This window comes from Cervus elaphus, chromosome 4, assembly GCF_910594005.1.
Source record: "Cervus elaphus chromosome 4, mCerEla1.1, whole genome shotgun sequence".
NCBI lineage: Eukaryota > Metazoa > Chordata > Mammalia > Artiodactyla > Cervidae > Cervus > Cervus elaphus.
The window spans coordinates 39,484,505-39,500,242 of record NC_057818.1 but is presented as its reverse complement, the minus strand read 5'-3'; the positions used below and the strand labels follow the sequence as shown (position 1 = coordinate 39,500,242).

General features: G+C 40.1%; 1 protein-coding gene across 1 annotated transcript in view; it reads right to left on the bottom strand.

Annotated features, from left to right (window-relative positions):
- PMFBP1 (polyamine modulated factor 1 binding protein 1) overlaps window positions 1-15,738 on the bottom strand; it is a 56,881-nt gene that overhangs the window by 23,782 nt on the left and 17,361 nt on the right. Inside the window, exons 4-5 of the mRNA XM_043900577.1 lie at window positions 14,494-14,736; window positions 2,441-2,662 (exon numbers count right to left, since the gene is read on the bottom strand). Of these exons, the coding sequence (XP_043756512.1) occupies window positions 2,441-2,662; window positions 14,494-14,736 (465 nt within the window). The remainder of the gene's footprint in view (window positions 1-2,440; window positions 2,663-14,493; window positions 14,737-15,738) is intronic.

The window sequence follows — 15,738 nt, the reverse complement described above, 5'->3', positions numbered from 1 at the left end:
TCCTGGAGAAGGAAATGGCAACCCACTCCAGTATTCTTGCCTGGGAAATCCCATGGACAGAGGAGCCTGGCTGGCTACAGTTCAAGGGGTCTCAAAGAGTTGGACATGACTGGACAATGAAATAGCAACAGCAGCTCATTATTTATTAATGAAATATATATATATATATATATATATATATATATATATATATAAAATACATGTATTTTCCAGGTGTACTAAAGCTAAAAAACATAAAACCACAAAATTATAAAACTGCTAAAAGACAGTATAAGATAAACTTTTGCAATCTGGGGGGTAGTGAAGGCCTTCCTATATAAGACATAAAACCTAGGATCTATTTAAAGAAGGGTTAAGAGATTTACTTTCATAAAATTAAAAACTTTTGTATGTTGAAAAATACTATTAACAAGAAAAAATAAAAATTACAAACTGGGAGAAAATATTTGTAACTTATATAATGAAGCATTATTACCCATAATATAGAGGTAGAAGAACCTTCTAAATCTATATCATAGAAGGTGTAGAACCATCTATGCTGTTGCTGTTTAGTTGCTCAGTCATGTCTGACTCTGGACTCCATGGACTGTAGCCTGCCAGACTCCTCTGTCCATGAGATTTCCCAGGCAAGAATACTGGAGTGGGTTGTCATTTCCTTCTCCAAAGAACCTCCTATAAGTCAACACAAAAAAGGCTAACAACCCAATAAAAAAAAATGGTTAAAGATTTAAAAGCAATTTGTAAAACAGAAATCCACAGGACCGATGCACTTATGAACAGGGCTCAATACTTTGTTCATGAGGTGGGCACTGTGACGTGCCTCCCCGATCCCTTTCGGCAGTGAAAGCTGGCTCTAGCACCCCTCTAGCTGTAGGGGTGCTGCTCTAAGACACTTCAGCAGTCAGCCCTTCTTGGGGATTGCCTGGGTTGAAGAAAACATTTGCCCAAGGTCATGTCTTTCCCTAGGAAGACAACTCACATCCAATCACTGATCACCATGGCGGTATAAAGGCCAGCTCCCGTCTCCCCAGTTTATAATTGCTCTAGAGGTCTGTACAGTCTCAAAGCTCGCCATGAGGTTGACTGAGGCATTTGCTGGGACAGCTCAATGTTTCCTTCTGCCCAACCCTGCTTCCTTTCCCTTCACAGGAGCTGATGCCAAGACCTTTTCTCTAAAAATGTCTGACATGCCAGTCTGTCTCAGAGTCTGCTTCCTGGGGAGCTCAACCCACAATGATTAGAACTAAAGGAAATAAAAATTGTATGATAAAATCTGTTTTATTTTCCCCCATCCATCAGTTTAACACAACTTAAAGAGACTGAAAACATGCCCTGTGAGTGTGGGGGAATTTCTGTTGGTCAAAGTGTAAACTGGTAGAAGCTTTTTTAGTATTCAATGTAGAATTATCTTTAAACATTAAAAATAAGCATTTCCTTTGACCCAGCAAAATCCCACTTCAGGAATTAGCCCCTGTGTGTGGTAGACAAACAGGTCAGTAGATAGCACAGGGTACAGTCATACTACAGAATACAAGGTAGTAACTAAAAGAAATAATCAAGAAAGAAAAGAAAAAATCATCAAGATATACATTTAAAAAGCAAAGTGCAGAACCACATTTTTAAAGTGACTCATTTAGGTAAAAAGAAAACCTTAACATTTTATACATGTAAGTGTATAGTAATAGGCTGGGGAAGATGGCCAGCACATTTTGAGTGACTGCCTAGGGGGAGAAGAGTGGGATGGAGAAGGGCAAAGGTGAACTTTTACATTTAATCTCCATGATTCTGTCTAGAAAGCCTATATTGCTGTATTAGTTGTATAATTTTAAAAACCAATTAAAAGTAAAAAGAAACAGGTTCAGGCACTTTGGATCTTCTTTGCTATGTTTCCTGATTTCTCCTCCTATTTGATTCTGAAGCTATGATTTGCATGAGTCTTGTGACTGAGAAGAGCCCCCATAGCAACATGGAAGATTTGGAAGCTCATTTGGTCATTTATTTTCTGCCTTATTCGAAGTGGTGGTTCCTTATATTATCTTTCCTTGTGACTCATACGGTAAATAATCTGTCTGCAATGTGGGAGAGCTGGGTTCAATCCCTAGGTGGAGAAGATCCCCTGGGGAAGGGAATGGCTACCCACTCCAGTGTTCTTGCCTGGAGAATTCCATGGACAGAGGAGCCTGGTGGGCTACAGTCCATGCAGTTCCAAAGAGTTGAACATGCTTTCTTTTCTTCTCCTTATGTTAATTAGGGAGCATTAACATTCCTAAGAAAGCAATCTTACAAAAGATGTGAAGGCTTGAAGTTCAAAGCTGAGGGCCACAGAAGTCAAGGGAAGGCATGACAACTAGTTGAAAGTTTGGGTTTCTGACAGAGAGGGTGGGACCACTACTGGGACCACTAAGAGTTCCTGGTCCGAGTGGTCTGGTTGAAGTCCTACCTGACCGACGATCTCGCTGAGCTCCCCCTCCAACATCTTCACTTGGCACTGAAGTAACTCGATGTTGCTCAGGGAAGTCTGGTATTTATCCCTGTAGAGATTTAAGCTCCTTTCGAGGGAGACGATTTTGTCCCCAGCCAAGGCGAGTTGCTCCTGGGCCAAATGGAGCTTATCTCCTGTGTTCTCATTATGATTTCCCAGTTCTTCCTCATAGAGAATCACCTGTTGGTATAGGAAAGAAACCACACTGAACCCACGGAAGCATCTAATGACGAAAGGATATGGCTATAACATAGCATGCAGAGGAGTCTTATATCTTAACTAGAAATGCAGATGCAAAGAATAGGTTCAGCACAGATCTAAAAGTTACAGTACAGAAACAGATCGCCAGTCCAGATTTGATGCATGAGATAAGTGCTCAGGGCTGGTGCACTAGGATGACCCAGAGGGATGGGATGGGGAGGGAGGTGGGAGGGGGTCCAGGATGGGGAACACATGTAAATCCATGGCTGATTCATATCAATGTATGGCAAAAACCACTACAATATTGTAAAGTAATTAGCCTCCAACTAATATAAACAAATGGAAAAAAAAAGTTACAGTACATAAAGTCAGAATGGTAATGATTAGAAAAAATTTCTAAAAAGATTGTCCTGTTTGGATGGTAAGCTTCTTAAAGGCAGGGACCATTTCTGTTTCCCATTCTTCCTGGTATGCAGTTAATTCAATAAAGATATATTAGTTGATTAACAGGAATGAAAGCATAGCTCCATTTTTAAAGGGCTTGAGATGGCAGTATTATTTCTTTACTAGGTATTCTCTAGAGGTCTAATTTAGAAAATGTGGAGTCCCTGGTGCACACAGGTCTGCTTCAGCAAAGTTCCCTACAGACAGTGGGGGAATAGGACCTGAAGTTCCTGGGGAATTTGCATCCTCCTTATTTAGGCTCTTTTTCTTCCTAATCAGTTAATTAGTCAACCAATTGAGCAGATATTTATTGAATGCTCAAGAACAATGTCTTCGGTGCTTAGGGGTATTTATACTTACATAGCACAGGCTCCTCCCTCACAGCATTTACAAACTTCTATTGGGGGAGATACAATTTAAAATTAGCAAACAGCTCTTGAGTGTGCTAAATTATATGACTTGCATTATATGTATTGAAGGAGTTAAGAGCAGGAGGCTCATCAAGGAGGGCTTTATTTGGGTTCAAATATTTCAGAATTCAGGTAGAACACATTCTATTGATTTAAGCTAATATATTTGCTGCCTGCCATTTGAGAGTCGTCTTAGGAAAGGATCATTTACTTTGAGGTGTTTATTAGGGGAGGAAAAGAGAAAATGAATATTTTATATTCATATGTTTATAAGAGAAGCTGTCAGGAGGCCTGCCTATACCCCCTTGACACTCACCATTCCTCCGTATGTTAACTCCCTTCCAACTGCAAGCATCTTCAGTTTTTTTGCCTGAGGGATGCACTGGCCCCAGGAGCCCACTCAAGCCGAGGAGCAAGACAAGACAAGTGACAAGTACGGTGAGTTAACAAGATCAGGTGCAACCCTCAGCCAATGACTGGAACGATTGGCTGGGATCAATTTTCAGTATGTCCTACATTTTCTACTGGAGTTCTCCAGAGAGACTGAACCCTGGTTTCCCACAGCGGTGATAATCTTTTTTTTTTTTTTAATGAATTTGAACTGGAGTATAGTTGCTTTACAACGCTGTGTTAGTTTCTGCAGCACAGCAAAGTGAGTCAGCTATATGTATACATGTATCCCCTTTTTTTAAGCTTTCCTTCCCATTTAGGTCACCACAGAGCACTGACTAGAGTTACCTGAGCTATCCAGTAGGTTCAGCAATGAGCTTAATAGTAATTTTCTTTATGGGCTTCCTGCCCTTGTTTGACACACCTCCCTCTTTCACTGTGCTTTGTGGGATCACCTCCCTCCTGAATTAACTAGTACTTACAGAGTCAGACATGACTGAGTGACTAACACATACTTGTATCCATCTCTTTGTTTTAGGATCTGCTGTTGGGAAACCCAAATTTAGACAGAAGTTTGATACTTCTGTGAACAAAGTATTGGGGGAATTTGGCAGAGTGCTGAAAGTAACTTTTCCAGGACTTTCCCATATTGGGCTCTGTGTCCCTGACTGTTGCTTGCCAGATCCCACAACAATTCCTCCTCTCCTCCTTGTAATAGAACCTTGACTTTGTTTGGGACAAAAATGTGCCTCACTGAAACACTGCATTTCTTTGCCTTCCTAAGAAATTGCTACAGCCATGTGACTAATTGTTGCCAGGGGTATATAAGTCAAAGCATTGTGTGGGGCTTCTCGAAAGTGTCCTTTAAAAGGGAGGAGTGTGGGAGGCGGCCCTAAAATGGCATAGGAATAGGATGGGGAGACCACTTTTTCCCACACAAATTCATCGAAAGAAAATGTGAACACTGAGCAAATTCCACAGAACAACTTCTGAATGCTGGCAGAGGACATCGGGCACCCAGAAAGGCAGCCCATTGTCTTTGAAAGGAGGAAGGACAAAATATAAAAGATAAAAAGAGAGACAAAAGCGGTAGGGACAGAGATCCGTCCTGGGAAGGGAATCTTAAAAACGAGAGAAGTTTCCAAACACCAGGAAACACTCTCTCCAGCGGGTCTGTGGCGAGCCTTGGAATCTCAGAGGGCAAAATAACCAGAAGGAAAAATAAATAAATAATTAAACCCCACAGATTATGTGCCTAACAGCAACTCCCAGCGGAGCAGCAGCCCAGATGCTCGCATCCCCCACTAGCAAGCGGGGGAGGGACAGGGAGGAGCAGGCTGCATTCCTTAAGGTAAGGACCAGGGCTGAATGCCCCAAGGGCAATCTGAGGGAACTAGCTTGAGATAGCAACCCAGACTGTGGGATACCTATCCCACGATCCCCGTGAAAAGCCCTAACCTAAGACATGGCCAGGCCCGCTCACAGAACAAAGGACTGAGCAGAGCTAGCTGGCTGCGGACCGGCCCACCCCCCACCGGAGGCAGGCAGGTGAGGGCAGCCAGAGCCAGAAGGGGGCAATCGGCCCCAGAGAGGCATCCGATACCAAACTGCAAGCGGACTTCTCTGCTAACCAAGACTTCTTGGGATTCTGGACGGTGGACATCCCCCGGGAGGGTCGCAGCCAGAGACCAGCTCCCCAGAATAGACACAGGGCACACCTGAGAAGGCGCGCCCATTGTACACCCAGAAAACCGAGCGGCTGGAACGGGGGAGGGGATAAACTGCAGCCTTCAACTGGGGACGACTCCGCGAGCCAAGCATCTGGTCACCTGAGCTGCTTGGACCTGGGATGGGTGCAAAACGCAGGCCCAACCAAGTCTGCGCCTTTGTGGAGTACCTGAGAACCTGAACCTGAGCGGCTTAGACCTGGGAAGTGCATGCAAACCAGGGCCCGCCTCAGACAGTTCCCAGCAGAGCAACCTAGAGTCTGAGCAGTGTAGACTGGGAAAGCACACACGCCGGGAGGCGGGCAAACCCAGTGTGGCGGAATCACTGGGAGCACAGGCCAGTGATGTTTGTTCGCAGTGTTCCTCCCTCCCCAAAGCACAAGTGACAAGTGAGCATAAAAAAAGTGACCACTACTGCGCTCCCTGTGGCAGGGCGGAAATTAGACACTGAAGAGACCAGCAAACAGAAGCTAAAATAAACAGAGGGAACCGCTTTGGAAGTGACAGGTGCAATAGATTAAAACCCTGTAGTTAGCACCGACTACTTAGGAAGGGGCCTATAGACCTTGAGAAGTTCAAGCCGGACCAAGGAACTATCTGAAGATGAACTGACCCCACACTGTCCACAACAGCTCCAGAGAAAGTCTTAGATATATTTTTACTACTATCAATTTTTAAATTTAAAAAAATTTTTAAAAATTATTTTTTATTTTCAAGTCCCCATTACTCCTTTAATTTTCATTTTTATAACCTACAATTACCTTGCAAAAAAAAAAAAGACAGACCCTATTTTTAAAGCAAACTTCATATATATATATTATAACCTCTGTGACTTTTTCTGTTTGTTTGTTTGTTTTATTTTATTTTTTTTAATATTGTATTTTTGGGAATCTAACCCCTACTCAAGATTTTTAATCTTTGCTTTTTTGGTATTTGTTATCAACTTTGTACCTTTAAGAACCCAACCTTCAGTACCCATTTTTACTTGGGAGTGGATCACTAGCCTGATTGCTCTCTACCGCTTTTGACTCTCCTTTTTCTCCACAGGTCACCTCTATCTACCTCCCACCCCCTTTTCTTCTCTACCCAACTTGGTGAACGTTTTTGTGGGTTCTGGGCTGTGGAGAACACTTAGGGAACTGATTACTGGCTGGATCTGTCTCTATCCTTTTGATTCCCCCTTTTATCCTCCTGGCAACCTCTGTCTCCTTCCTCCCTCTTCTCCTCTCTGTGTAACCCCGTGAACATCTCTGAGGGATCCAGACTCTGGAGAGCAGATAGGGAAGTGATTACTGGCTAGCCTGCTCTCTCCCCGTTTGATTCCCCCTCTGCTCCTCCTGGTCACCTCTAACTCCCTCTTCCCTCTTCTCTTCTCCATGTAACTCTGTGTACCTCTCTAGGTGTCCCTCACTGTGGAGAAACTTTTCATCATTAACCTAGATGTTTTATCATTGCTGCTGTATAAATGGAGAAGTCTTGAGGCTACTGTAAGAATAAGACTGAAAACCAGAGGCAGGAGGCTTAAGTCCAAATCCTGAGAATACCAGAGAACTCCTGAATCCAGGAAGCATTAAACGATAGGAGCTCATCAAACGCCTCCATACCTACACTGAAACCTAGCACCACCCAAGGGCCAACAAGCTCCACAGCAAGACATACCATGCAAATTCTCCAGCAACACAGGAACATAACCCTGAGCCTCAATATACAGGCTGACCAAAGTCACACCAAACCCACTGACATCTCAAAACTTATTATTGGACACTTCATTGCACTCTAGAGAGAAGAAATCCAGCTCCACCCACCAGAACACCGACACAAGCTTCCCTAACCAGAAAACCTTGACAAGCCACCTGTCCAACCCTATCCACAGTGAGGAACCTCCACAATAAAGAGGAACCACCAACTGCCAGAATACAGAAAGGCCACCCCAAACACAGCAATCTAAACAAGATGAAAAGGCAGAGAACTACCCAGCAGGTTAAGGAACAGGATAAACGCCCACCAAACCAAACAAAAGAGGAAGAGAGAGGGAAGCTACCTGATAAAGAATTCCGAATAATGATAGTGAAAATGATCCAAAATCTTGAAAGCAAATTGGAGTTACAGAGAAATAGCCTGGAGACAAGGATCGAGAAGATGCAAGAAAGGTTTAACAAAGACCTAGAAGAAATAAAAAAGAGTCAATATATAATGAATAATGCAATAAATGAGATCAAAAGCACTCTGGAGGGAACCAACAGTAGAATAACAGAGGCAGTAGATAGGATAAGTGAGGTAGACGATAGAATGGTAGAAATAAATGAAACAGAGAGGAAAAAAGGAAAAAATTAAAAGAAATGAGGACAACCTCAGAGACCTCTGGGACAATGTGAAATGTGAATCACAGGAGTCCCAGAAGAAGAGGACAAAAAGAAAGACCATGAGAAAATACTTGAGGAGATAATAGTTGAAAACTTTCCTAAAATGGGGAAGGAAATAATCACCCAAGTCCAAGAAACCCAGAGAGTCCCAAACAGGACAAACCCAAGGCAAAACACCCCAAGACACATATTAATCAAATTAACAAAGATCAAACACAAAGAACAAATATTAAAAGCAGCAAGGGAAAAACAACAAATAATACACAAGGGGATTCCCATAAGGATAACAGCTGATCTTTCAATAGAAGCTCTTCAGGCCAGAAGGGAATGGCAGGACATACTTAAAGTGATGAAAGAAAATAACCTACAGCCCAGATTACTGTACCCAGCAAGGATCTCATTCAAATATGAAGGAAAAGTCAAAAGCTTTACAGACAAGCAAAAGCTGAGAGAATTCAGCACCACCAAACCAGCTCTTCAACAAATGCTAAAGGATCTTCTCTAGACAGGAAACACAGAAAGGGTGTATAAACTCGAACCCAAAACAATAAAGTAAATGGCAAAGGGATCATACTTATCAATAATTACCTTAAATGTAAATGGGTTGAATGTCCCAACCAAAAGACAAAGACTGGTTGAATGGATACAAAAATAAGACCCCTATATATGTTGTCTACAAGAGACCCACCTCAAAACAAGGGACATGTACAGACTGAAAGTGAAGGGCTGGAAAAAGATATTCCATGCAAATAGAGAACAAAAGAAAGCAGGAGTAGCAATACTCATATCAGATAAAATAGACTTTAAAATAAAGGCTGTGAAAAGAGACAAAGATGGACACTACATAATGATCAAAGGATCAATCCAAGAAGATATAACAATCATAAATATATATGCACCCAACATAGGAGCACCACAATATGTAAGACAAATGCTAACAAATATGAAAGGGGAAATTAACAACACAATAATAGTGGGTGACTTTAATACTCCACTCACACCTATGGATAGATCAACAAAACCGAAAATTAGCAAGGACACACAAACTTTAATGATACAATGGACCAGTTAGACCTAATTGATATCTATTGGACATTTCACCCCAAAACAATGAATTTCACCTTTTTCTCAAGTGCACACAGAACCTTCTCCAGGATAGATCACATCCTGGGCCATAAATCTAGCCTAGGTAAATTCAAAAAAATTGAAATTATTCCAAGCATCTTTTGTGACCACAATGCAGTAAAATTAGATGTCAATTAGAGGAGAAAAACTATTAAAAATTCCAATATATGGAAGCTGAACAACGCGCGGCTGAACAACCAACAAATCACAGAAGAAATAAAAAAAGAAATCAGGTCCAATCAAGGCACAAAAAAAAAAAAAGAAATCAAAATATGCATAGAAACAAATGAAAATGAAAACACAACACAAAACCTATGGGACACTGTAAAAGCAGTGCTAAGGGGAAGGTTCATAGCAATACAGGCTTACCTCAAGAAACAAGAAAAAAGTCAAATAAATAACTTAACCTTACACCTAAAGCAACTTGAAAAGGAAGAAACTATGAACCCCAGGGTTAGTAGAAGGAAAGAAACCTTAAAAATTAGGGCAGAAATAAATGCAAAAGAAGCAAAAGAGACCATAGCAAAAATAAACAGAACCAAAAGCTGGTTCTTTGAGAAGGTAAATAAAATTGACAAACCATTAGCCAGACTCATCAAGAAACAAAGGGAGAAAAATCAAATCAACAAAATTAGAAATGAAAATGGAGAGATCACAACAGATAACACAGAAATACAAAGAATCATAAGAGACTATTATCAGCAACTATATGCAAATAAAATGGACAACTTGGAAGAAATGGACAAATTCTTAGAAAAGTACAACTTTCCAAAATTGAACCAGGAAGAGATAGAAAATCTCAATAGACCCATCACAAGCACAGAAATTGAAACTGTAATCAGAAATCTTCGAACAAACAAAAGTCCAGGACCAGACAGCTTCACAGCTGAATTCTACCAAAAATTTAGGGAAGAACAAACACCTATCCTACTCAAACTCTTCCAGAAAATTGCAGAGGAAGGTAAACTTTCAAACTCTTTCTATGAGGCCACCATCACCTTAATATCAAAACCTGACAAAGATGCCACACAAAAAAAGAAAACTATAGGCCAATATCACTGATGAACATAGATGCAAAAACCCTTAACAAAATTCTAGCAAACACAATCCAACAACATATTAAAAAGATCATACATCATGACCAAGTGGGCTTTATTCCAGGGATGCAAGGATTCTTCAATATCTGCAAATCAATCAATGTAATATACCACATTAACAAATTGAAAAATAAAAACCATATGATTATCTCAATAGATGCAGAGAAAGCCCTTAACAAAATTCAACATCCATTTATGATAAAAACCCTCAAGAAAGCAGGAATAGAAGGAACATACCTCAACATAATAAAAGCTATATATGATAAACCCTCAGCAAACATTATCCTCAATGGTGAAAAACTGAAAGCATTTTCCCTAAAGTCAGGAACAAGACAAGGGTGCCCACACTCACCACTACTATTCAACATAGTTTTGGAAGTTTTGGCCACAGCAATCAGAGCAGAAAAAGAAATAAAAGGAATCCAGATTGGAAAAGAAGAAGTAAAACTCTCACTGTTTGCAGATGACATGATCCTCTACATAGAAAACCCTAAAGACTCCACCAGAAAATTACTAGAGCTGATCAATGAATATAGTAAAGTTGCAGGATATAAAATTAACACACAGAAATCCCTTGCATTCCTATACACTAACAATGAGAAAACAGAAAGAGAAATTAAGGAAACAATTCCATTCACCATTGCAATGAAAAGAATAAAATACTTAGGAATAAATCTACCTAAAGAAACAAAAGACCTATATATAGAAAACTATAAAACATTGATGAAAGAAATCAGAGAGGACACAAATAGGTGGAGAAATATACCGTGTTCATGGATCAGAAGAATAAATATAGTGAAAATGAGTATACTACCCAAAGCAATCTATAGATTCAATGCAATCCCTATCAAGCTACCAATGGTATTTTTTAGAGAACTAGACCAAATAATTTCACAATTTGTATGGAAATACAAAAAACCTCGAATAGCCAAAGCAATCTTGAGAAAGAAGAATGGAACAGGAGGAATCAACCTGCCTAACTTCAGGCTCTACTACAAAGCCACAGTCATCAAGACAGTATGGTACTGGCACAAAGACAGAAATATAGATCAATGGAACAAAATAGAAAGCCCAGAGATAAACCCACACACCTATGGACAACTTATCTTTGATAAAGGAGGCAAGAATATACAATGGAGAAAAGACAATCTCTTTAACAACTGGTGCTGGGAAAACTGGTCAACCACTTGTAAAAGAATGAAACTAGAACACTTTCTAACACCATACACAAAATAAACTCAAAATGGATTAAAGATCTAAATGTAAGACCAGAAACTATTAAACTCCTAGAGGAGAACATAGGCAAAATACTCTCCGACATAAACCACAGCAGGATCCTCTATGACCCACCTCCCAGAATATTGGAAATAAAAGCAAAAATAAACAATAGGACCTAATTAATATTAAAAGCTTCTACACAACAAAGGAAACTATAAGCAAGGTGAAAAGACAGCCTTCAGAATGGGAGAAAATAATAGCAAATGAAACAATGGACAAAGAATTAATCTCAAAAATATACAAGCAACTCCTGCAGCTCAATTCCAGAAAAATAAATGACCCAATCAAAAAGTGGGCCAAAGAACTAAACAGACATTTCACCAAAGATGACATACAGATGGCTAACAAACACATGAAAAGATGCTCAACATCACTCATTATCAGAGAAATGCAAATCAAAACCACAGTGAGATACCATTACATGGCAGTCAGAATGGCTGCTATCCAGAAGTCTACAAGCAATAAATGCTGGAGAGGGTGTGGAGAAAAGGGAACCCTCTTACACTGTTGGTGGGAATGCAAACTAGTACAACCACTATGGAGAACAGTGTGGAGATTCCTTAAAAAACTGGAAATAGAACTGCCATATGACCCAGCAATCCCACTGCTGGGCATACACACTGAAGAAACCAAAATTGAAGGAGACACATGTACCCCAATGTTCATTGCAGCACTGTTTATAATAGCCAGGACCTGGAAGCAACCTAGATGTCCATCAGCAGATGAATGAATAAGAAAGCTGTGGTACATATACACAATGGAATATTACTCAGCCATTTGAATCAGTTCTAATGAGGTGGATGAAACTGGAGCCTATTGTACAGAGTGAAGTAAGTCAGAAAGAAAAACACCAATACACCATACTAATGCATATATATGGACTGTAGAAAGACGGTCACAATAACCCTGTATGCGAAACAGCAAGAGAGACACAGATGTGTTGAACAGTCTTTTGGACTCTGTGGGAGAGGGTGAGGGCGGGATGATATGGGAGAATGGCATTGAAACATGTAAATTATCATATGTGAAATGAATCACCAGTCCAGGTTCGATGCATGATACAGGATGCTTGGGGCTTGTGCACTGGGATGACCCAGAGGGATGGGATGGGGAGGGAAGGAGGAGGGGGGTTCAGGATGGGGAACACATGTACACCCATGGCGGATTCAAGTCAATGTATGGCAAAACCAATACAATGTTGTAAAGTAAAATAAATAAATTAATTAAAAAAAAAAAAAGGGAGGGGTGTGCCTTTCTCTCTCCACCCTATCTCCTACTGTCACCCTGATTATTTGGAACAAAGATGTAAAGGTTGGTGCTCCAGCAGCCATCTTAGGTGACCTGGAAAATGGAAGCTTTCAGCTAAGATGGTGGAACCAAAAGACAGGACACAGGTAGCAGTCCTAGACTACCTCTTTCTTATTTTATGTCATAGAAATTAACTATTTTTTTATTTTAAAAAATAAAAAGTCTTTATTTCACTTTTGTTTTTGAAAGATCCTTCCACTAGATATACAAGTCTAGCTTGATAATTTTTTTGTATTTTCTGATTACTAAAGAAAGATCTGTTGACCCCCAGCATTCTCTTTCTGTGCAACTCGATCTTCTCTGTTACTCTATCTTATGAACTCTAAGAACTTAGTCTTCTGGGATCTTTACACAATCCCCTTCAAGTAAGGGAGTCTACCAGACTCTCCCAGATTCTCTTTTTTGTGTCATGGACTAGAAACTTGAAACAATAAGCTAAGGACAATAGTAGTGCTCACCTCATTTGTTTCTCATTTCTCAAGACTACTGTCTTTCATTGTCTGGTGTCCAGTGTCTTTAAAAACAACAGTGTCTAACTATTGTATTTAAGACACTATTGCTTTGGGGTTTTCTGTTATATGAAGCTAAATAGAATCCCAACTACTAATAACTCAGAGTCACTTTATTCAGGCTGGACTCTTGTTTAAGTTAGGATGAACTAGCCAGTTTTAATACAGCTTTGCATTAGCTTTATTAAACCATGGTTGCTCACAGGCTTTGTCCCAGATTATGTTTGTAGAATAACCTTTGTTCCTTTCCCTCCCAATCCTTTACAGCAAATTCTTATTCGTCATAATATTTCCTTTAAAAAAAAATTCCATGTTTCTTCAAGGCCCTTCATAAATTCCCTGGAGTTAGTCATTAAGAAATAGCACCATTCAAGACAGCCCTTGGAATTTTATCTCTAAAGGCAGAGGAGGAAAATACCAGAGGAGGCTACCTGTTCCATTACTTCAAACCCATGGTTTTACTACTGCTAGTGCTACCACTGCCCAACTGATTTTAGTTCTAAGGCTTTTGTCTTTGTAATTTACTTGGGATTCTATAAAGATGATATACTCTGGTTAAAAAAAAATACCATCCTGGACATGAATAGAAATGAATATCCAGAATGTACTTAAGTTAAGTCTACTTGATATAAAACTCCAGTCTGCAAAAATGACTGATGAGGTACTCTCAGTGATTAACTCAGACTCAACATCTGGTTATCTTATCCACTGTGCAAGTGCCAGGAATTTATATATGATTGAAATCTGATTTTTCTAAAAAAAAAATGATTGATTTAGTGGACTTTATACCTCTTTCATAACCCTTAGAGACCTAGAGTCTTTTGCATTTAAATTGCCATGGTAATAGAATGGAGATGATAAGCCTCCATGCACACCACACACATATATGTGCATGTGCACACATACACCCCACACACGTACATACATACCACATAGCCCACATGCATTAATACTGGACCTCTCACCCAGTTATGCCATTCTGTTTAGTTCCCTCTGTTCAGTTTCAAAGAAATCAAAGAGTTAAAGAGGGAAAGTTGATAAAATATGCTCAAGAAGTGAAGCTCTCCTCTAAGTCCACTGCTTGCTTTCTAGTAGTTTTGACCTGATTTCTGTAGGTACATGGTCATATAGGACACTTCCATAGTTACTTTATCTATACCTCATCTTCTTTCATCTTGCAATGATGGTGGAGAATAACCAGGTCAGAAGTCTGCTTCTCCAGGACGGACTGATACTGCAAGAGGGAACAGTAAGAAGTCTGCAACTCCTCGGTGCGAAACTCCAGTTCTTGCTGAAAGGCCAGCAGCTTTTTCTTGAGTTGTTGGAGTTGCCTTAGATGACACTGCTTATTGGGCTCAAAATCCATGTGTGATTCCTCAAATGCTAACGCTGGCTTCTTACTCTGCAATTGAGAAAGGCTTTAGGTTGTCACCAAGCAGGCATTCATTCTTTGATTTGTTTTTCATCTCCTCAACCATTCACATCCATTTATCCACCCTTTTGTCTTTTCATCTCCAGAGCACTTATTAAATGTTTCACTCTGTTCACAATGAAGCATTCCTTTGTACTTTCACTCTGTATGAAGAATTTAAAAGAAGGAAAAAAACCATAGTTCCTTCCTACTATTTAGATATAGCATTCCTATTATGTAGGTCAGAAGAAAACACACACACGAAAGGGACCTAGAGAGCACTATAAAGAGACACTCGATAATATGCTTATGTTTTGTCTTCATATAAAAAGAAAACACAATTGACCTGGAAGGGAATGGATTTCTGGTTATGGTTCTTGGACTAAACTTGATTGTTAAAAATGCCCAAATAAAAGGACAAACTCTTGGGGAAATGGCTTTCTGGAATGCTGGGAAACAGGAGGCAGAGATATTGCTAAGGCACATCTGAGCACTGACTCTGTCTCCTCTTGAAGGCAGATATGAGCTTGCAGTTGCTGAGTATGTGTGTGTGTGTATGTGTGTGTATGTGTGTGTGTGTGTGTGTGAGAGAGAGATCTCTCCCTGCCAGTCCACAGTCAACCTGAAATGCTGCTAGACCCCACTTAAATTTTCATTCATTCATTCCATAAGCATATGTTGAGCACCTACATTGTATCAGGTATTCTGCTTATAGGACATATCCCTGAGTTGTTTATTCTGGTACAACTGAGGTCTTTGCACTGATGCTTCTATGTTTTCTTGCCCAACACTCCCAGTTGAAACAGAAGCAGGCCCATATGGTCCTTCTCCTCCATGTCCTCCACCTGTCTTTTGTCTGTAGAAAAACTTTAGCCAAAGCATAAGTTTAATCAGAGAAGTGAGAAAATGCAGAAGCAAAGGAAAGTAGTCCAACAAGACCAAACCATAATAGCTTAGTCATTAAACAAAGTCAAGGAACTTTAGTTCCTTCTC